Here is a 24,587-nt window from a genome sequence, read left to right as displayed (position 1 = left end):
AGGGACTGATCAGAGCCTGAAGGTACGGAGGTGCCGTTCCCCTCACAGCTCCGTAGGCAAGCACCATGGTCTTGTAGCAGATGCGAGCTTCAACTGGAAGCCAGTGGAGTGTGCGGAGGAGCGGGGTGACGTGAGAGAACTTGGGAACGTTGTACACCAGACGGCCTGAGGCATTCTGGATGAGTTGTAGGGGTTTAATGGCACAGGCAGGGAGCCCAGCCAACAGCGAGTTGCAGTAATCCAGACGGGAGATGACAAGTGCCTGGATTAGGACCTGTGCCGCTTCCTGTGTAAGGCAGGGTCGTACTCTCCGAATGTTGTAGAGCATGAACCTACAGGATCGGGTCACCGCCTTGATGTTAGCGGAGAACGACAGGGTGTTGTCCAGGGTCACGCCAAGGCTCTTCACACTCTGGGAGGAGGACACAACAGAGTTGTCAACCGTGATGGCGAGATCATGGAACAGGCAGTCCTTCCCCGGGAGGAAGAGCAGCTCCGTCTTGCCAAGGTTCAGCTTGAGGTGGTGATCCGTCATCCATACTGATATGTCTGCCAGACATGCAGAGATGCGATTCGCCACCTGGTTATCAGAAGGGGGAAAGGAGAAGATTAGTTGTGTGTCGTCAGTGTAGCAATGATAGGAGAGGCCATATGAGGATATGACAGAGCCAAGTGACTTGGTGTATAGCGAGAATAGGAGAGGGCCTAGAACTGAGCCCTGGGGGACACCAGTGGTGAGAGCACGTGGTGCGGAGACAGCTTCTCGCCACGCCACTTGGTAGGAGCGACCGGTCAGGTAGGACGCAATCCAAGAGTGAGCCGCGCCGGAGATGCCCAGCTCGGAGAGGGTGGAGAGGAGGATCTGATGGTTCACAGTATCAAAGGCAGCAGACAGGTCTAGAAGGACAAGAGCAGAGGAGAGAGAGTTAGCTTTAGCAGTGCGGAGAGCCTCCGTGACACAGAGAAGAGCAGTCTCAGTTGAATGACCAGTCTTGAAACCTGAGAAGTAATGTGGTATATTGTGTAATTTCATTTCATTTTTGTGACCTGCGTCTTTTAACCAAGGCATCTTAAAATAAATAATTTAGTAAAATAGTAAAAACAGATAAACAGTTGTACAACTGAACATCAAGAATCGCCAAAGGCTGGGTGATACAGCTTCCAGTGCCTTCGGAAAGTATTCAGACCCCTTACCTTTTTCCACATTTTGTTACGTTACAGCCTTATTCTGAAATTGATTAAAAATAATAATTATCATCAATCTACACACAATACCCCATAATGACAAAGCAAAAACAGGTTTTTAGAAATATGTGCATATGTATTACAAATAAAAAAACGTAAATATCACATTTACATAAATATTCAGACCCTTTGCAATGAGACTTGAAATTGAGCTCAGGTGCATCCTGTTTCCATAGATCATCCTTGAGATGTTTCTACAACTTGATTGGAGTCCACCTGTGGTAAATTCAATTGATGGGACATGATTTGGGGGGAGGCAGCAGACAGTTGCAGCAAACACAAAATTAACATTGAAAACAACCTAACGTTAGGGTGTGAACAAAACTATATAACTGGCCAAGAAACATGAGGACAAAGTCACATTTTAGAAGCCTTTCTTGTCAATTCGACCAACTTCTATACTGAACAAAAATATAAACACAACATATATAGTGTTGTAATGAGCTGGTATAAAAGATCCCAGAAATGTTCCATACACACACAAAGCTTATTTCTCTCATATTTTGTGCACAAATTTGTTTACATCCCTGTTAGTGAGCATTTCTCCTTTACCAATATAATCCATCCACATGACAGGTATGGCATATCAAGAAGCTGATTAAACAGATGATCATTACACAGGTGCACCTTGTGCTGGGGACAATAAAAGGCCACTCTAATTTGCAGTTTTGTCACACAACACAATGCCACAGATGTCTCAAGTTTTGAAGGAGTGTGCAATTGGCATGCTGACTGCAGGAATGTCCACCAGCGCTGTTGCCAGATAATTAAATGTTCATTTCTCTACCATAAGCCACCTCCAACTGCATTTTTTAGAATTTGGCAGTACGTCCAACCGGCCTCACTACCGCAGACCACCTGTAACCAAGCCAGCCCAGGACCTCCACATCAAGCTTCTTCACCTGCGGGATCGTCTGAGACCAGCCACCTGGACAGCTGATGAAACTGGGTTTGCAAAACCAAATAATTTCTGCATAAACCGTCTCAGGGAAGCTCACCTGCGTGTTCGTCATCCTCACCCGGGTCTTGACCTGACTGCAGTTTGGCATCGTAACTGACTTCAGTGGGCAAATGCTCACCTTCGATTGCCACTGGCACACTGGAGAAGTGTGCTCTTTACGGATGAATCCCAGTTTCAACTGTACCGGGCAGATGGCAGACAGCGTGTAGTATGGCGTCGTGTGGGCGAGCGGTTTGCTGATGTCAACTTTGTGAACAGAGTGTCCCATTGTGTCAGAGGGGTTATGGTATGGGCAGGCATAAGCTACGGACAATGAACACAATTGCATTTCATGTGGCAATTTGAATGCACAGAGATACGGTGACAAGATCCTGAGGCCCATTGTCTTGCCATTCATCTCATGTTTCAGCATGATAATGCACGGCCCCATGTCGCAAGGATCTGTGCACAATTCATGGAAGGTGAAAATGTCCCAGTTCTTCCATGGCCTGCATACTCACTAGACATGTCACCCATTGAGCATGTTTGGGATGCTCTGGATCGACGTGTACGACAGCATGTTCCAGTCCCCGCCAATATCCAACAACTTTGCACAACCATTGAATAGGAGTGGGACAACATTCCACAGTCCACAATCAACAGCCTGATCAACTCTATGCGAAGGAGATGTTTCGCTCTGCATGAAGCAAATGGTGGTGACACCAGATACTGACTGGTTTTCTGATCCACGCCCCTACTTTTTTTGTTTGTTTACGGTATCTGTTACCAATAGATGCATATTTGTATTCCCAGTCATGTGAAATCCATAGATTAGGGCCTAAGGAATTTATTTCAATTGATTAATTTCCTTATATGAACTGTAACTGAGTAAAATCTTGTTGCATTTATATATTTGGGCTTTGGATAAAAAAACAGCTGTTCCCAAATGCTCTGTGTGACCACCCGCCAACATGGCTGGAGAAATAGACCTTCTTACCCGCCAATTATAAAATATACCCGCATTTAGCGGGTGTTAATTTCCAACCCTGACCATGATGTGCCATTGCAGAGTACAGCCAACCGTGATGTGCCATGGCAGACCACAGCCAACCGTGATGTGCCATGGCAGACCACAGCCAACCGTGATATGCCATGGCAGAGTACAGCCAACCGTGATGTGCCATGGCAGACCACAGCCAACCGTGATGTGCCATGGCAGACCACAGCCAACCGTGATGTGCCATGGCAGAGTACAGCTAACCGTGATGTGCCATGGCAGACCACAGCCAACCGTGATGTGCCATGGCAGACTACAGCTAACCATGATATGCTATGGCAGACTACAGCTAACCGTGATGTGCTATGGCAGAGTACAGCTAACTGTGATGTGGCATGGCAGAGTACAGCTAACCATGATGTGCCATGGCAGAGTACAGCTAACCGTGATGTGGCATGGCAGAGTACAGCTAACCATGATGTGCCATGGCAGAGTACAGCTAACCGTGATGTGGCATGGCAGAGTACAGCTAACCATGATGTGCTATGGCAGACTACAGCTAACCGTGATGTGCTATGGCAGACTACAGCTAACCTTGATGTGCTATGGCAGACTACAGCTAACCATGATGTGCTATGGCAGACTACAGCTAACCGTGATGTGCCATGGCAGACCACAGCCAACCGTGATGTGCTATGGCAGAGTACAGCAAAGACACACTCTATTTAATGTGTTGGCCTATTTAATGACCTAATAATAACATGTAGAGGAGGGATGAACCATCCAAGAAAAGTCCAATTGAATACCTTCTTTAGTGCAAGGCTTTTCCCCTCTGTAAATATGCATAAGTAATGACTAAGTTCAATGCTGTTTTTGTGGACAAGAAATGTTCATGAGATGAGATGGATGCTGCTTCATCACACAAACTAGTGTAACCCTCTACCTGTTCCACATGCTGATGTCTTCTGCAACGTAAAACTCAATCATTACTGGAAGGGTAATCTCTCATGGAAAGACACACGAAACAGGATGGTATCCTAGCATCTGTCAGCAGACTGTGGGATGCGACGACTAAAGCCCAAACCACACGGAGAGATGGCGTCAACGGCGTTAGAATTTGCGTGCGAGAGTAGAGAGAGTCAATTCACAACTTAATTGTTATGAGAATTCATAATAAGCAGTTGTATTTGTTATGTTCGCTATGTAGCCCTTGGGAATTATTGTTGTGTGTTCCTTTTGACCTTATGTCTTACGGGAGCCACCGTACTTGCCTGCTCTAAACAGTTGTTATGTTAGCTCACGAACATCAGGAGAGTTGTAGCTAATACACCCCAGCAGTTTATAAAGAATTTAGCTAGTCGTTCTTTCTACTAAAAGTATTCTGTCTTAAAATCGGAGTTCCTCGAGTTTACCAGCCGTAGCCTGCCTAGGCTATATGCCTGTGCTCAAAATAAACAAAGGTAGACAAAAAGTTATTGTTCTCAAATATGTACAGTGAGGGAAAAAAGTATTTGATCCCCTGCTGATTTTTTACGTTTGCCCACTGACAAAGAAATGATCAGTCTATAATTTTAATGGTAGGTTTATTTGAACAGTAAGAGACAAAATAACAACAAAAAAATCCAGAAAAACGCATGTCAAAAATGTTATAAATTGATTTGCATTTTAATGAGGGAAATAAGTATTTGATCAGAAAGATTTCTGGCTCCCAGGTGTCTTTTATACAGGTAACGAGCTGAGATTAGGAGCACACTCTTAAAGGGAGTGCTCCTAATCTCAGTTTGTTACCTGTATAAAAGACACCTGTCCACAGAAGCAATCAATCAATCAGATTCCACACTCTCCACCATGGCCAAGACCAAAGAGCTCTCCAATGATGTCAAGGATAAGATTTTAGACCTACACAAGGCTGGAATGGGCTACAAGACCATCGCCAAGCAGCTTGGTGAGAAGGTGACAACAGTTGGTAGAACAAATGGAAGAAACACAAAAGAACTGTCAATCTCCCTCGGCCTGGGGCTCCATGCAATATCTCACCTCGTGGAGTTGCAATGATCATGAGAACGGTGAGGAATCAGCCCAGAACTACACGGGAGGATCTTGTCAATGATCTCAAGGCAGCTGGGACCATAGTCACCAAGAAAACAATTGGGAACACACTACGCCCCGAAGGACTGAAATCCTGCAGCGCCCGCAATGTCCCCCTGCTCAAGAAAGCACATATACATGCCCGTCTAAAATTTGCCAATGAACATCTGAATGATTCAGAGGAGAACTGGGTGAAAGTGTTGTGGTCAGATGAGACCAAAATGCAGCTCTTTGGCATCAACTCAACTCGCCGTGTTTGGAGGAGGAGGAATGCTGCCTATGACCCCAAGAACACCATCCCCACCGTCAAACATGGAAGTGGAAACATTATGCTTTGGGGGTGTTTTTCTGCTAAGGGGACAGGACAACTTCACCGCATCAAAGGGACGATGGACGGGGCCATGTACCGTCAAATCTTGGGTGAGAACCTCCTTCCCTCAGCCAGGGCATTGAAAATGGGTCGTGGATGGGTATTCCAGCATGACAATGACCCAAAACACACGGCCAAGGCAACAAAGGAGTGGCTCAAGAAGAGGCACATTAAGGTCCTGGAATGGCCTAGCCAGTCTCCAGACCTTAATCCCATAGAAAATCTGTGGAGGGAGCTGAAGGTTCGAGTTGCCAAACGTCAGCCTCGAAACCTTAATGACTTGGAGAAGATCTGCAAAGAGGAGTGAAACAAAATCTCATGAATCCTAACTTTATATGAGAAGGAAGAGACTCTTAATCAAAGAACAGAAGCATGGATTAAGTTAATTTATTTTCTCCATCCACCATACAGCTCAGTCGACGTGCACCAACCACTCCATCGATGTCTTCAGTTATATCCTCTGCCTTTATTTCTTGCACCACCTCAGAAATAACCCCCTTCATAGGCGCCCGGCTACGAAAATCCATACAGGAAACATTCCACTCCGATATCTTCTTGAGTCTTAAAACACGCTTCTTCTGCTCTGCAGACACACAAAAAATCTAAATAAGACCACTTCTTGTGACTCTCACCGACTCCACACTTTCCTCCAACACATTCCAGATTTTCCTCGAGATGTTAAACGGATTTCCCAAGTAGCATTTATCTAAAACCCTCACTCCGACTAAAAACAAGGCTGGTGGTTTCCTATTTTCCACCACAGTTTTACTTCTCTTGTTTCCCTTTTTCTTCACCATGGTAACCCACTCATTCTCACTTTCTGTGCTATTAGCTTCACTTGACGTTGTGAAGATGGCACCGGAGAGGATGGCTGCCGTTTTATGGACTCTTAACCAACCGTGCTATTTTGTGTGTTTTTTTTGTATTGTTTGTAACTTATTTTGTACATAATGTTGCAGCTACCGTCTCTTATAACCGAAAAGAGCTTCTGGACATCAGAACAGCGATTACTCACTTTCAACTGAACGAATAATTTTTCCTTAATGAGTTGGACGAGAGGGATTTGCTCCAGACACCCGACAGGGACCTCATCCCCGTCATTCGCAGTAGAAAGAAAAGGAGATATCGCGGAAGGAGATCGGGGTGCTTGGTAAGGAGCCGGCGACGAGTGGCTCATCTGCCTTTGCCATCGATACTATTGGCCAACTTACATTCGCTTGATAATAAAGTGGACGAACTACAGGCACGAATATCCTACCAACGGGACATTAAAAACTGTAATATCTTATGTTTCACCGAGTCGTAGCTGAACGAAGACATGAATAACATACAGCTGGCAGGTTATACACTGTATCGGCAGGATAGAACAGCAGCCTCTGGTAAGACAAGGGGTGGCGGTCTATGTATATTTGTAAAAAAAAGCTGGTGCACGATATCTAAGTAAGTCTCAAGGTTTTGCTCGCCTGAAGTAGAGTATCTCATGATAAGCTGTAGACCACACTATCTACCAAGAGAGTTTTCATCAATATTCTTCGTAGCTGTCTATTTACCACCACAAACCGATGCTGGCACTAAGACCGCACTCAATGAACTGTATACGGCTATAAGCATACAGGAAAACACTCATCCAGAGGCGGCACTCCTAGTGTCCGGGGGCTTTAATGCAGGGAATCTGTTTTACCTCATTTCTACCAACATGTTAAATGTGCAACCAGAGGGAAAAAAACTCTAGACCACCTTTACTCCACACACAGAGACGCGTACAAAGCTCTCCCTTGTCCTCCATTTGGCAAATCTGACTATAATTCTATCCTCCTGATTCCTGCTTACAAGCAAAAACTAAAGCAGGAAGCACCAGTGACTCGGTCAATAAAAAAGTGGTCAGATGAAGCAGATGCTAAGCTACAGGACTGTTTTGCTAGCACAGACTGGAATATGTTCCGGGATTCTTCCGATGGCATTGAGGAGTACACCACATCAGTCACTGGCTTCATCAATAAGTGCATCGATGACGTCATCCCCACAGTGACTGTACGTACATACCCCAACCAGAAGCCATGGATTACAGGCAACATCCGCACTGAGCTAAAGGGTAGAGCTGCCGCTTTCAAGGAACGGGACTCTAACCCGGAAGCTTATGAGAAATCCCGCTATGCCCTCCGACGAACCATCAAACAGGCAAAGCGTCAATACAGGACTAAGATTGAATCGTACTACACTGGCTCCGAAGCTCATCAGATGTGGCAGGGCTTGCAAACTATTACAGACTACAAAGGGAAGCACAGCCATGAGCTGCACAGTGACACGAGCCTACCAGACGAGTTAAATTACTTCTATGCTCGCTTCGAGGCAAGTAACACTGAAACATGCATGAGAGCATCAGCTGTTCCGGACGACTGTGTGATCACGCTCTCCGTAGCCGATGTGAGAAAGACCTTTAAACAGGTCAACATTCACAGGGCCGCAGGGCCAGACGGATTACCAGGACGTGTACTCCGAGCATGCGCTGACCAACTGGCAAGTGTCTTCACTGACATTTTCAACCTCTCCCTGTCTGAGTCTGTAATACCAACATGTTTCAAGCAGACCACCATAGTCCCTGTGCCCAAGAACACTAAGGTTACCTGCCTAAATGACTATCGACCCGTAGCACTCACATCTGTAGCCATGAAGTGCTTTGAAAGGCTGGTCATAGCTCACACAACACCATTATCCCAGAAACCCTAGACCCACTCCAATTTGCATACCGCCCCAACAGATCCACAGATGATGCAATCTCTTTTGCGCTCCACACTGCCCTTTCACACCTGGACAAAAGGAACACCTATGTGAGAATGCTGTTCATTGACTACAGCTCAGGGTTCAACACCATAGTGCCCTCAAAGCTCATCACTAAGCTAAGGATCCTGGGACTAAACACCTCCCTCTGCAACTGGATCCTGGACTTCCTGACGGGCCGCCCCCAGATGGTAAGGGTAGGTAACAACACATCTGCCACACTGATCCTCAACAATGGTAGGCCTGATCAACGACGAGACAGCCTATAGGGAGGAGGTCAGATACCTGGCCATTTGGTGCCAGGACAACAACCTCTCCCTCAACGTGATCAAGACAAAGGAGATGATTGTGGACTACAGGAAAAGAAGAGGACTGAGCACGCCCCCATTCTCATCGACGGGGCTGTAGTGGAGCAGGTTGAGAGCTTCACGTTCCTTGGTGTCCACATCACCAACAAACTGACATGGTCCAAGCTCACCAAGACAGGTGTGAAGAGGGCACAACAAAACCTATTTCCCCTAAGGAGACTGAAAATATTTGGCATGGGTCGTCAGATCCTCAAAAGGTTCTACAGCTGCACCATCGAGAGCATCCTGACTGGTTGCATCACTGCCTGGTATGGCAACTGCTCAGCCTCCGACCGCAAGGCACTACAGAGTGTAGTGCGTACGGCCCAGTACATCACTGGTGCCAAGCTTCCTGCCATCCAGGACCTCTATACCAGGCGGTGTCAGAGGAAGGCCCTAAAAATGGTCAAAGACTCCAGCCACCCTAGTCATAGACTGTTCTCTCTGCTACCGCACGGCAAGCGGTACCAGAGCGCCAAGTCTAGGTCCAAGAGGCTTCTAAACAGCTTCTACCCCCAAGACATAAGACTCCTGAACATCTAATCAAATGGCTACCCAGACTATTTGCATTGCCCCCCCGCTGCTGCTACTCTCTGTTTATTATCTATGCATAGTCACTTTAATAACTCTACCTACAATTACATATTACCTCAATGACCTCGATTAACCGGTGCCCCCACACATTGACTCGGTACCGGTACCCCCTGTATATAGCTTCGCTATTGTTATTTTTACTGCTGCTCTTTAATTATTTGTTACTTTTATTTCATATTATTCTATATTGTATTTTTTTGTGATTTATTTTAGTTTTTTGGGGGGGTCTTTCTTAAAACTGTATTGTTGTTTAAGGGCTTATACAGTGGGGGAAAAAAGTATTTAGTCAGCCACCAATTGTGCAAGTTCTCCCACTTAAAAAGATGAGAGAGGCCTGTAATTTTCATCATAGGTACACGTCAACTATGACAGAAAATTTGAGAAAAGAAAATCACATTGTAGGATTTTTAATGAATTTATTTGCAAATTATGGTGGAAAATAAGTATTTGGTCACCTACAAACAAGCAAGATTTCTGGCTCTCACAGACCTGTAACTTCTTCTTTAAGAGGCTCCTCTGTCCTCCACTCGTTACCTGTATTAATGGGACCTGTTTGAACTTGTTATCAGTATAAAAGACACCTGTCCACAACCTCAAACAGTCACACTCCAAACTCCACTATGGCCAAGACCAAAGAGCTGTCAAAGGACACCAGAAACAAAATTGTAGACCTGCACCAGGCTGGGAAGACTGAATCTGCAATAGGTAAGCAGCTTGGTTTGAAGAAATCAACTGTGGGAGCAATTATTAGGAAATGGAAGACATACAAGACCACTGATAATCTCCCTCGATCTGGGGCTCCACGCAAGATCTCACCCCGTGGGGTCAAAATGATCACAAGAACGGTGAGCAAAAATCCCAGAACCACACGGGGGGACCTAGTGAATGACCTGCAGAGAGCTGAGTTGCATCCAAAGAACACCATACCTACTGTGAAGCATGGGGGTGGAAACATCATGCTTTGGGGCTGTTTTTCTGCAAAGGGACCAGGACGACTGATCCGTGTAAAGGAAAGAATGAATGGGGCCATGTATCGTGAGATTTTGAGTGAAAACCTCCTTCCATCAGCAAGGGCATTGAAGATGAAACGTGGCTGGGTCTTTCAGCATGACAATGATCCCAAACACACCGCCCGGGCAACGAAGGAGTGGCTTCGTAAGAAGCATTTCAAGGTCCTGGAGTGGCCTAGCCAGTCTCCAGATCTCAACCCCATAGAAAATCTTTGGAGGGAGTTGAAAGTCCGTGTTGCCCAGCGACAGCCCCAAAACATCACTGCTCTAGAGGAGATCTGCATGGAGGAATGGGCCAAAATACCAGCAACAGTGTGTGAAAACCTTGTGAAGACTTACAGAAAACGTTTGACCTGTGTCATTGCCAACAAAGGGTATACAGTAATCCCTCGTTTATCGCGGGGGTTACGTTCCGAAAATGACCCGCGATAAGTGAAATCCGCGAAATAGAAAACTTTTTTTTTTTTACAATTAGCAACTATTACATGTATACAAATACAGTGACTCACGTGTAGGCCGTTTCACTGCTCTTCAGACTGGGCCGCTGCATCCTGACTGCGCTCTGCAGTGTTCTCTTCTTCTGAAGCCCGCGGTGCAGGTGTGTTTGTTCGGGAGAAGAACATAGTGATAGGCAGCTGTTGTCGCTCTTTTTTCTTCTTTGCAAAAAGATCCTTGTACACCGACATGCCACCATCGATTACGTTGGAGAACTGTAACGAACGGCTCATCAAAGGGTCCCATTTCATTAGGAGATGTTCGAAATTACAAGATAATTTGGCCAACTTAATGTAAATTTGCCAAGCTGTTTTATGTACGTACACATAACTGCACGAGACGACAAAATGATAGCACAATTCGTAGCATGTTTTGATACAAGAAGCGGGAGTGAGTTTTTAGCGAATCAGAATGCAGAGCACAATGCACCAAAAAAAAAAAATGCATTATGAAAATCCGCGAAATAGCGAATCCGCGATAAGTGAACCGCGAAGTGGCGAGGGATCACTGTATAACAAAGTATTGAGAAACGTTTGTTATTGACCAAATACTTATTTTCCACCATAATTTGCAAATAAATTCATAAAAAATCCTACAATGTGATTTTCTGGATTTTTTCCCCCATTTTGTCTGTCATAGTTGACGTGTACCTATGATGAAAATTACAGGCCTCTCTCATCTTTTTAAGTGGGAGAACTTGCACAATTGGTGGCTGACTAAATACTTTTTTTCCCCACTGTAAATTAGCATTTCACTGTAAGGTCTACCTGTTGTATTCGGCGCATGTGACAAATAAAATTAGATTAGATTTGATTTGACTCACTGGCAGTGTCAAACAAAACCTCAGTTTCCGCTATCTTCACCTCTGTTTTCGCTCATTCACTACCGTGCATTGTAATTAAAGCGTGTACTTTAATTACATTACTTTAATTATTTTTCCTGTACACAGATTTTTTAGTCACTGATCATTTGGATAAATCATGGTTTTGTTTTGTATCTTTCTAATTTTGGAAGGGGAAGGAACATTTAGCTTTGCCTAAGAGTTTCTGTTTAGGGGGGTGGAGAGTCTGGTTAGTATCTTATCTCATACATCTCTCCCCAGAAACTAATCCAGTTTCTGATGCAATTATGCACGATTTCTGTTCTGGGTTTCTGAGATTACTGCAAGGGAAAACATAATATTGGCACTCGTGACTGTGTTCTCTGTGTTGGCTTTCAGAAGCCGCTCCAGCCGGACATGGGACACAACTCTCTGGCTAACTTCCTGATTGAGAAGAAGATTGGGCGGGGCCAGTTCAGTGAGGTGTACCGGGCCAGGTACCTGATGGACAATACCTCCATGGCCCTCAAGAAGGTTCAGGTGAGACACACATGCATGCACACACACACATACACACACACACACACACACATATATGTATATACACACACACATATATACACACACACACACACACACACACCAAACACTAGTGCTGAGAGATTAACCAACATTTTAGTTATTCTTTTTTGGTTATTAAACAATTAATTGACCGACCTCAGTTCAATTACTTGAATTCCCTTTAGTTTGTTTTGTTTCTTTGCCCAACATGCTGTTTCTCTAAAGAGAAATCAACTCAAAAACTATGTGGGACGCTGGACTGAAGGGAGTTGTAGTTTTCAGTAAGCAAATATTCAACCTAGTTCAGCGCGGAAATGTGGTAAATAACTACAATGACCGTAATCCATTGCACCGTTTTTTTCAGGCTCAGGCAGCGATGGATACGCTTTTACGTCTGCTACGTTAGGTTAGATACACACAGACCACATAGACCGCACGAGAGAGGAATGTACACAACACAATGATGAGAGAAAGGAATAGAGACAGTTTGTGAAAGTATGCCTTATCTTCTTTGAAGAACTAGTCAAATGATTTTGTCAGACAGCTCTGCAGCATACTTAGGCAGGCTAGCTAAATAAGACGACTAAAGACAGTACATTATGGGGAGCACAGAGATAACGTTATCTGGCTGGCTGACTGCTACTGCCTGAGCAGAGATGAGATGATGACTGAAAAAATAATAAAGTCATCAAATAAAAACTAAGCAATATACACAACTGAAATATTGTATTATTCCATAGTAATTTCCTATTTTTCTATTGATGTCTACCCAATGTGGACCTGACAGAGACAATAGGATATTATCAATGTTTTGGCAATTGAATGTTCACTATTTTTGACTTTGGAATTTCAATTTAAAAGCTCAAAAATGATTTTAATGTAATTATTTCATAATTCATTTAATGTTTAAAAAGAAATAATCAAAATCGAAAACCGTGATTTTGTTTTTTGAACCGAAACCGAACCGACTTAGAAAAGCACACCAAACGCACACCAAACTTACATGTATTTGGGTTTACTGCATTATTGGAATGCTTTATTAAACTGTATGTGTTGAACAGAGTGCTGGAGGAAACTGTCAGTGTTGTGTGTGACAGTCTTCATTACAGTTTCCCTCTCTCGCTATAGACTGCAGAAAGTTGTCTCAGAAACTAACATGGGGGTGCCTGCCACACTCTAGTGACATCATTTCCACCGTCATGTCAACTGAAGTCGACTGTTAAACACAGTGTCTGTGTCTGTGTTCTCTGGCAGACAGACAGAGCTCTTTCTTTAGCCAGTGAGTCAACCCACCACACTTTGCCGCCCCGTCTCAGGAACACCACAAGATCGGAGGGTCATTGAGTTGAGTTTACTGACAACCTTGTTTGTGATTCTCCAGATCGGCGGGTCATTGAGTTGAGTTTACTGATGACCTAGTTTGTGATTATCTGTGCATCTAGCCTTCCCATTCCACACTATCACATGCCGTTCTCACACCAACCACTGATGAAGTCACACGTTGTTATATTTGAAGGATGTATGAGGATATTATGTCTCATAATACACGGAGAGGGAGAAAGAGGTTTATTTAGATCCAAGGTTTATTTTCTTTTAACTGTTTTTACTCACTTATCTCTCGTTTCAAGGGTGTAGCTGTGTGTCTGTGTGTGTCTGTGTGTGTGTGTGTGTGTGTGTGTCTGTGTGTGTGTGTGTGTGTGTCTGTGTGTGTGTCTGTGTGTGTCTGTGTGTGTGTGTCTGTGTGTGTCTGTGTGTGTGTGTGTGTGTCTGTGTGTCTGTGTGTGTGTGTGTCTGTGTGTGTGTCTGTGTGTGTGTCTGTCTGTCTGTGTGTGTGTGTGTGTGTGTGTGTGTCTGTGTGTGTGTGTGTGTGTGTGTCTGTGTGTGTGTGTGTGTGTGTGTGTGTGTGTGTGTGTGTGTGTGTGTGTGTGTGTGTGTGTGTGTGTGTGTCTGTGTGTCTGTGTGTGTGTGTGTGTGTGTGTGTGTGTGTGTGTGTGTGTGTGTGTGTGTGTGTGTGTGTGTGTGTGTGAGAGAGAGAGAGGAGAGGACTGTAGTAGTACCAGTATCAGGGGTAGTTCACAGCAGGTGTTGAGGCAGGTGTCTCTAGCTCAGCAGCCGACTGGCTCTCCCACACACACACACACACACACAATACACCACACACCAGGAAGAGAGGGGGAAGACTGGAGGCAGGTGTCAAAGAGAGAGATGGAAAGAAGAGAGAAGAGTGAGGTTCAAGCCAACCCCATGTTAGCCTCTCTCCTCTCTCTCTTTCCCTCTCTCTCTCTCTCTCTCTCTCTCTCTCTCTCTCTCTCTCTCTCTCTCTCTCTCTCTCTCTCTCTCTCTCTCTCTCTCTCTCTCTCTCTCTCTCTCTCTCTCTCTCTCTCTCTCTCTCTCTCTCTCTCTTTAATTTTCTTTCCTTGAACATGCTGTAACACCCTCTGTCCTCTCTTTCCTTTTGATCTCTTGATAGATATTCGACTTGATGGATGCCAAAGCTCGGCAAGATTGCATCAAAGAAATAGATCTCCTAAAGGTAAAGAACCAGAGAGACGGAGCCCATTCACACATAGGAAAACAATTTATCTGTACCAGAGGTCTGGATGCTTGTGTATGTAGCGGAGAGTGGGGTAAGTTGAGCCATCCCTTGTTTCTAAGAATCCATACACAAAATGGATCATGTGAACAAATATTTAGGAAGAGGTCATCATTTCGTGTGAGTCTGTGAAGGAAGAAACCATATAGAAAAAGTGGTAAGCAAGTTAAGTCCAAAAAACTGATTTTCACCAAGTCAAATTAATGAATTGTTTTAGAGGTTTCATGATGCTTGTATCTAAACGAACATAGATAATTTAAAGATTGTTCTATAAATCAGTTGGGGTCTCTATAAGCTTTAATATGAGGTCCTAAACCTAGCATTAATGTGCGTCCTTGTAGCTGCGTGGGCTAACATAGTCAAAATGTTTGCATTGGGGTAAGTTGAGCCAATGGTCACCATACCCCATACAAATGATGATTATATTTTGTCAGTTTAATGCATAATAAAGGGAATGGAAAGGGGATATCTAGTCAGTTGTACAACTGAATGCATTCAAATGAAATGTGTCTTCCGCATTTAACCTAACCCCTCTGAATCAGAAAGGTGCTAATATGCATAGTATTTGTGACCGACCACCTTAAATAATAAATAATAATAATAATAATAATATGCCATTTAGCAGACGCTTTTATCCAAAGCGACTTACAGTCATGCGTGCATAATAATTTTTATTTTTTTGCGTATGGGTGGTCCCTGGGATCGAAACCACTACCTTAGCGTTACAAGCGCCGTGCTCTACCAGCTGAGCTACAGAGGACCACAAAACCTTGATTTGGTCTTATGTTGCAACATTTGAATTTGTGTTTTTTACATTGGATAAAAGTAGAGACTCTGAGTTAGAAAATGGTATATCACTTCAGTTGAGGAACAATGGGAAAGTAAAGTAATGGGAAAGTAATTCTGCTTTGAAAGTTGATAAACTTGCAACCTCACCTTTGAGAAAATGGCCCTTGATTGTTTTGGTACCTACTGGAGAGCTCTTCTTTGTCTACACCCATTCAGCATCGTTCACCCTCTTAAGCTTTAGCCCCACCCATCTCTTTAAGGATTCACATGAGGCCATGTGCTAAACAGAGTGAGTAATGTAGTAAACAACCAAATATTTCAAGACTGAAAGTAGTAGCCTACAATAAGGAAAAACTCCAGGTAAAAATACACTTTATCTAGTCCTTGGCCTATATCCTAATCTGACTTTGGTGCAGGTCATGTTGTTCTTCACATTACCTTCTCTGGTAAACACACACTATATCAAATAAAATCAAACTTTATTTGTCACATGCACAATATACAGAAGGTGAAAACGTTACAGTGAAATGGTTACTTTGCATATTTGCATAGTAGCAATATCAAAAATAGAAAGGGTCCAGATAAAAATATTTTGAAAATATGTTATAATTATTACATGATGCTTACCCAGACACACTTGTCTAAATTGATGGGTCATGTGAAATAAATGCTATAACCACCCTCCAGCCAGCTAAGTGGAAGGGTCACTATTGTCTAGACATGTACACATGTTCATGAAATAAAATAGATGGCCGTTTCTCCCCCAGACACACCTGGCTAACTTGATGGGTCATGTGATCATCTGGAGAAGTGGAGTCTTTTGTTTAGACATGTAGCTAGCTAAACAATAAACCATAATCCCATACAGTACAAATGGATTGTCATAGCTAACCACCATGCATGACATACTGTAATCTGAATCTGCAGATACTGGCTGGCATCGTTCTTATCCCTTGCCTGCTAGCTAGCCAACTACGGCTAACTTACTGTCACGTCAAACAGTGCAGACAGAATAACAACAGTAGCTGCATTTGCATTTAAGCTGTTCTCTAGTGACATTTATTTGGATCCATCCATAACAATGAGCTAATGAGGCCCAATTTCGCCTGGCATAGAAAATGTGCTCGCTCGTCAGGACACTATTGTTCAGAGGAGCTAGCCAACAACACAGCTAACACAATCACTTCAAACTGAAGCTGGAAAGATTGCAAACTAGCTGCTCTAAGTTTTGTTTGACCTTTTTTCAATTGACATTTCTTTGTATATATCCATACAAATGATGCCAGCTGATTCATGATTTCGACTGGCTGAGAAACGCGTCCTGCCTGTCTGTCTCGTCCCAACTCGTTCATTACTATGGGACAGCTGGAGATCGAATTTGAATATTGAAACAGTGTTGCAAATGTCAGAGAGACAGACAGCAAGGTTTGTACAAATCGCCGCTGTTGAAAACTAAATGTTAGTCTAAAAGAAATGTGAGATAATGTCTAGATGCTTTTTATAGTGGAGATCAAGTTTATAAATTGCCTGGCTGGGCTGATGAGACAGTGGATTGTGCAGTCAGATGGAACAGAGTAAATAGGCATTTTAACGTCATAGCTTTAGCCGGTGGTAACTTGTGAAATAGACACCGGCTGGAATGTGGTTTTAACCAATCAGTATTCAGGATTAGACCCACCCGTTTTATAATACCCCATAATGACAAAATGAAGACATGTTTTTAAAATGTTTTGCAAATGTATTGCAATATTTCATTTACTTAAGTATTCACACCCCTGAGTCAATACTTTGTAGAAGCACCTTTGGCAGCAATTACAGCTGAGTCTTTCTGGGTGAGTCTCTAAGAGCTTTCCACACCTGGATTGTGCAACATTTGCCCATTATTCTTTTCAAAATTCTTCAAGCTCTGTCAAATTGATTGTTAATCATTGCTAAACAACACATTTCAGATTTTCAAGTAGATTTATGTCAAAACTGTAACCCGGCCACTCAGGAACATTCACTGTCTTCTTGGTAAGCAACTCCAGTGTAGATTTGACCTTGGGTTTTAAGTTATTGTCCTGCTGAAAGGTGAATTTGTCTGCCAGTGTCTGGTGGAAAGCAGACTGAACCAGGTTTTCCTCTAGGATTTTGCCTGTGCTTAGCCCCAGTCCTTAATGATTACAAGCATACCCATAACCTGATGCAGCCACCACTATGTTTGAAAATATGGAGAGTGGTACTCATTAATGTGTTGTATTGGATTTGTCCCAAACATAACACTTTGTATTCAGGACAAAAAGTTAAATGCGTTGCACATTTTAAATTCATGCTGTAACACAATAAAATGTGGAAAAAGTCAAGCACTGTGAATACATTCTGAAGTCGCTGTAAGATATACAATATACCACACCCCCATCCCATGAATTAAACTTTAGCCTAGCAACACTATCACCCACTGTCACAGGACACCGTCGCCTACTTACCCCAAGGTGATTCAACTTACCCTGTCCCTAACTACTGTACATTTGCTAAACGTATGTTTACATGAATTCTGATAATTTCCTGGGATACACAACATCCTGAAATATATGTAGATATTTCCCTTGATGTAGTGATGCAGAATGTAGAAAGCCTCAACTGACCCCACTCTCTGTGCGTCTTTCTCTGAAGGTGTGTGTCTCCCTCTTTCTCTCTCGTGTACAGTGGCTTCAGAAAGTATTCACACTTTGTGTGTCTGATTCCTTACATTGACTAATTTTTCCATTTGTTTTTATCTCTCCAATAATGTTTAGAAGGGGGGCAACATCGCCATGGAAACCCCCTCGTCTTTTTGTCTTGCTTTCTTTTCTCTTTCTTTTTTAAATTAACCGTTTTCCTTGATCACCAAGGAAACATGCAGTGGTCTGTCTCTGCTCTCACACTGCCTTAAACATGTGGTGGTCTGTCTCTGCTCTCACACTGCCTTAAACATGTGGTGGTCTGTCTCTGCTCTCACACTGCCTTAAACATGTGGTGGTCTGTCTCTGCTCTCACACTGCCTTAAACATGTGGTGGTCTGTCTCTGCTCTCACACTGCCTTAAACATGTGGTGGTCTGTCTCTGCTCTCACACTGCCTTAAACATGTGGTGGTCGGTCTCTGTTCTCACACTGCCTTAAACATGTGGTGGTCTGTCTCTGCTCTCACACTGCCTTAAACATGCGGTGGTCTGTCTCTGCTCTCACACTGCCTTAAACATGCGGTGGTCTGTCTCTGCTCTCACACTGCCTTAAACATGCGGTGGTCTGTCTCTGCTCTCACACTGCCTTAAACATGTGGTGGTCTGTCTCTGCTCTCACACTGCCTTAAACATGTGGTGGTCTGTCTCTGCTCTCACACTGCCTTAAACATGTGGTGGTCTGTCTCTGCTCTCACACTGCCTTAAACATGTGGTGGTCTGTCTCTGCTCTCACACTGCCTTAAACATGCGGTGGTCTGTCTCTGTTCTCACACTGCCTTAAACATGTGGTGGTCGGTCTCTGTTCTCACACTGCCTTAAACATGTGGTGGTCTGTCTCTGCTCTCACACTGCCTTAAACATGCGGTGGTCTGTCTCTGCTCTCACACTGCCTTAAACATGTGGTGGTCTGTCTCTGCTCTCACACTGCCTTAAACATGTGGTGGTCTGTCTCTGCTCTCACACTGCCTTAAACATGTGGTGGTCTGTCTCTGCTCTCACACTGCCTTAAACATGTGGTGGTCTGTCACTGCTCTCTGCTAACGAACAAATTAATGACAGGTTGAATCACTCCCTCTGTCTGTGTGATCAGAGGTGTGTGTGTGTGTGTGTGTGTGTGTGTGTGTGTGTGTGTGTGTGTGTGTGTGTGTGCTAACTGTTTGTAACTTGTTACTATCTCCCATACACACCTAGGTGAGGGCTGGATTAGCCAATCAGAGAGGATACTGGTGCTATGTCATGCTTAGCCACATGCCCCCTCCCTTCCCCTCCCTCCATTCCTCCCTCTCTCCCTCTCCTCCCTCCGTCCCTCCCTCCCTCCCTCTCCTCCCTCCGTCCCTCCCTCCCTCTCCTCCCTCCATTCCTCCCTCCCTCCCTTCCCCTCCCTCCATTCCTCCCTCCCTCCCTCTCCTCCCTCCGTCCCTCCCTCCCTCCCTCTCCTCCATTCTAGGGGTCAGGAGGCCGATGCACAATATGTAATAATTGATTGGATTTATATAGCGCTTTTCTACCAAAGTGCTTTACATTGTAGGGTGAAACTCACCTCATCCACCACCAATGTGTCACACGCTCACCACATATCAGCTATCAGGTGGAGAGTTGAGGAGTGATGCACTATGTATACTAAAGTATGTGGACACCCCTTCAAATTAGTGGATTCGGCCATTTCAGCCACAACCGTTGCTGACAGGTGTATAAAATTGAGCACACAGCCATGCACTCTCCATAGACAAACATTGGCAGTAGAATGGCCTTACTGAAGAGCTCAGTGACTTTCAATGTGTCACTGTCATAGGATGCCACCTTTCCAACAAGTCAGTTCTTCACATTTCTGCCCTGCTAGAATTGCCTGGTCAACTATAAGTGCTGTTATTGTGAAGTGGAAACGTCTAGGAGCAACAACGGCTCAGCCAGGAAATGGTAGGCCACACAAGCTCACAGAACTGTACCGCCGAGTGTTGAAGGGCGTAGCGAGTAAAAAGGGTCTGTCCTCAGTTGTAACACTCACTACAGAGTTTCAAACTGCCTCTGGAAGCAACGTCAGCACAAGAACTGTTCGTCGGGAGCTTCATGAAATGGGTTTCCATGGCCGAGAAGCCGCACACAAGCCTAAGATCACTGTGCGTAATGCCAAGCATCGGCTGGAGTGGTGTAAAGCTCGCCGCCATTGGACTCTGGAGCAGTGGAAACGCGTTCTCTGGAGTGATGAATCACGCTTCACCATCTGGCAGTCCGACGGACAAATCTGGGTTTGGCGGATGCCAGGAGAACGCTACCTGCCCGAATGCATAGTGCCAACTGTAAAGTTTGTTGGTGGAGGAATAATGGTCTGGGGCTGTTTTTCATGGTTCGGGCTAGGCCCCTTAGTTCCAGTGAAGGGAAATCTTAACGCTACAGCATGCAATTACTTTCTAAACGATTCTGTACTTCCAACTTTGTGGCAACAGTTTGGGGAAGGCCCTTTCTTGTTTCAGCATGACAATGCCCCCGTGCACAAAGCGAGGTCCATACAGAAATAGTTTGTCGAGATCGGTGTGGAAGAACTTGACTGTCCTGCACAGAGCCCTGACCTCAACCCCATCGAACACCTTTGGGATGAATTGGAACGCTGACTGCGAGCCAGGCCTAATCGCCCAACATCAGTACCCGACCTCACTAATGCTCTTTGGCTGAATGGAAGTAAGTCCCTGCAGCAATGTTCCAACATCTGGTAGAAAGCCTTCCCAGAAGAGTGGAGGCTGTTATAGCAGCAAAGGGGGCTTACTTACATTCAGCCACAAGAGCATTAGTGTGCTAGCTATATCCCCCCACTAGAACCCCATACTTTAATGAAGACAGCTTCTCCATCCTGGAGGAAAAAATCAATCATTTCCAGACCCAGGGACATGTACTAGTCTGTGGCGACCTAAATGCCAGAACTGGACAAGAACCTGACACCCTCAGCACACAGGGGGACAAACACCTACCTGGAGGTGACAGCATTCCCTCCCCATATGCCCCCCTAGGCACAACTACAACAACATAACCAACAAAAACGGGTCACAACTCCTGCAGCTCTGTCGCACACTGGGTATGTACATAGTCAATGGTAGGCATCGAGGAGACACCTATGGTAGGTACACCTATAGCTCATCTCTTGGCAGTAGTACTGTAGACTACTTTGTCACTGACCTCAACCCAGAGTCTCTCAGAGCGTTCACAGTCAGCCCACTGACACCCCTGTCAGACCACAGAAAAATCACAGTCCACTTGAACAGAGCAATACTCAATCATGAGGCATCAAAGCCAAAGGAACTGAATAATATGAAGAAATGCTAGATGGAAGGAAAGTAGTGTCGAAACCTACCAAAAAACAATTAGGCAACAACAAATTCAATCCCTTTTAGACAACTTCCTGGACAAAACGTTCAACTGTAATAGTGAAGGTGTAAACTTGGCAGTAGAAAACCTAAACAGTATATTTGACCTCTCAGCTTCCCTATCAAATCTAAAAATATTTAACAGAAAACCGAAGAAAAGTAACAACAATGACAAATGGTTTGATGAAGAATGCAAAAACCTAAGAAAGAAATTGAGAAACCTATCCAACCAAAAACATAGAGACCCAGAAAACCTGAGCCTACGCCTTCACTATGGTGAATCACTAAAACAATACAGAAATACACTACGGAAAAAGAAGGAACAGCATGTCAGAAATCAGCTCAATGTAATTGAAGAATCCATAGACTCTAACCACTTCTGGGAAAATTGGAAAACACTAAACAAACAACAACACGAAGAGCTATCTATCCAAAACTGAGATGTATGGGTAAACCACTTCTCCAATCTTTTTGGCCCTATAACAAAGAACAAACAGCAACAAAAATATACATGATCAAATGCACATCTTAGAATCAACTATTAAAGACTACCAGAACCCATTGGATTCTCCAATTACATTGAATGAACTACAGGACAAAATACAAACCCTCCAACCCAAAAAGGCCTGTGGTGTTGATGGTATCCTCAATGAAATGATAAAATATACAGACCACAAAATTCCAATTAAACTCTTTAACATCATCCTTAGCTCTGGCATCTTCCCCAATATTTGGAACCAAGGACTGATCACCCCAATCCACAAAAGTGGAGACAAATTTGCCCCCAATAACTACCGTGGGATATGCGTCAACAGCAACCTTGGGAAAATCCTCTGCATTATCATTAACAGCAGACTAGTTCATTTCCTCAGTAAAAACAATGTACTGAGCAAATGTCAAATTGGCTTTTTACCAAATTACTGTACGACAGACCACGTATTCACCCTGCACACCCTAATTTACAAACAAACAAACCAAAACAAAGGCAAAGTCTTCTCATGCTTTGTTGATTTCAAAAAGGCTTTTGACTCAATTTTGCATGAGGGTCTGCTTTACAAATTGATGGAAAGTGGGGTTGGGGGAAAAACATACAACATTATAAAATCCATGTACACAAACAACAAGTGTGCGGTTAAAATTGGCAAAAAACACACACACTTCTTTCCACAGGGCCGTGGGGTGAAACAGGGATGCAGTTCAAGCCCCACCCTCTTCAACACATATATCAACGAATTGGCGAGGGCACAAGAACAGTCTGCAGCACCCGGCCTCACCCTACTAGAAATGAAGTCAAATGTCTATTGTTTGCTGATGATCTGATGCTTCTGTCCCCAACCAAGGAGGGCCTACAGCAGCACCTAGATCTTCTGCACAGATTCTGTCAGACCTGGGCCCTGACAGTAGATCTCAGTAAGACAAAAATAATGGTGTTCCAAAAAAGGTCCAATTGCCAGGACCACAAATACAAATTCCATCAAGACACCGTTGCCCTAGAGCACACAAAAAACGATACATACCTCGGCCTAAACATCAGCGCCACAGGTAACTTCCACAAAGCTGTGAACGATCTGAGAGACAAGGCATGAAGGGCCTTCTATGTCATCAAAGGGAACATAAAATTTGACATACCAATTAGGATCTGGCTAAAAATACTTGAATCAGTTATAGAACCCATTGCCCTTTATGGTTGTGAGGTCTGGGGTCCACTCACCAACCAAGAATTCACAAAATGGGACAAACACCAAATTGAGACTCTGCATGCAGAATTCTGCAAAAATATCCTCCGTGTACAACGATAAACACCAAATAATGCATGCAGAGCAGAGCAGAATTAGGCCGATACCCGCTAATTATCAAAATCCAGAAAATACCCGTTAAATTCTATAACCACTTAAAAGGAAGCGATTCCCAAACCTTCCATAACAAAGCCATCACCTACAGAGAGATTAACTTGGAGAAGAGTCCCCTAAGTAAGCTGGTCCTGGGGCTCTGTTCACAAACACAAACAGACCCCACAGAGCCCCAGGACAACAACAACATCACAATTAGACCCAACCAAATCATGAGAAAACAAAAAGAGAATTACTTGACACATTGGAAAGAATTAACAAAAAAACAGACCAAACTAGAATGCTATTTGACTCTAAACAGAGAGTACACAGTGGCAGAATACCTGACCACTGTGACTGACCCAAACTTAAGGAACGCTTTGACTATGTAAAGACCTGGCTCTCAAGAGAAGACAGGCTATGTACACACTGCCCACAAAATGAGGTGGAAACTGAGCTGCACTTCCTAACCTCCTGCCAAATGTATGACCATATTAGAGACACATATTTCCCTCAGATTACAGAGATCCACAAAGAATTAGAAAACAAACCCAATTTTGATAAACTCCCTTATCTACTGGGTGAAAGACCACAGTGTGCCATCACAGCAGCAATATTTGTGACCTGTTGCCACAAGAAAAGGGCAACCAGTGAAGAACAAACACCATTGTAAATATAACCCATATTTATGTTTATTTATTTTCCCATTTGTACTTTAACTATTTGCATGTTGTTACAACACTGTATATATACATAAATTACATTTGAAATGTCTTTATTCTTTTGGATCTTCTGAGTGTAATGTTTACTGTTAATTTTTATTGTTTATTTCACTTTTGTTTACTATCTACTTCACTTGCTTTGGCAATGTTAACGTCCGTTTCCCATGCCAATAAAGCCCTTAAATTGAAATTGAATTGAATTGAAATTGAGAGATACAGAGAGAGAGACACAGAGAGATACAGTGAGATACATAGCGATACATAGAGAGAGACACAGAGAGAGAGACACACAGAAAGACACAGAGAGACACAGAGAGACACTGAGAGATACAGAGGGAGAGACACACAGAGAG

The 24,587-nt window shown here is 43.9% G+C and overlaps 1 protein-coding gene across 3 annotated transcripts in view; it reads left to right on the top strand.

Annotated features, from left to right (window-relative positions):
* nek7 (NIMA-related kinase 7) overlaps positions 1-24,587 on the top strand; it is a 131,860-nt gene that overhangs the window by 61,231 nt on the left and 46,042 nt on the right. For 2 of the 3 annotated variants that reach the window (XM_041840534.2, XM_045205379.1), the window contains 2 exons: positions 12,084-12,224; positions 14,716-14,778. In XM_041840534.2, the coding sequence (XP_041696468.1) occupies positions 12,084-12,224; positions 14,716-14,778 (204 nt within the window). The remainder of the gene's footprint in view (positions 1-12,083; positions 12,225-14,715; positions 14,779-24,587) is intronic. The other variant, XM_041840535.2, reaches the window with a different exon arrangement.

This window comes from Coregonus clupeaformis, chromosome 20 (genome assembly GCF_020615455.1).
Source record: "Coregonus clupeaformis isolate EN_2021a chromosome 20, ASM2061545v1, whole genome shotgun sequence".
In the NCBI taxonomy this organism is placed as follows: Eukaryota; Metazoa; Chordata; class Actinopteri; order Salmoniformes; family Salmonidae; genus Coregonus; species Coregonus clupeaformis.
Note: the sequence above shows the minus strand (reverse complement) of the source record. Positions and strands in the feature narration are given on the sequence as shown.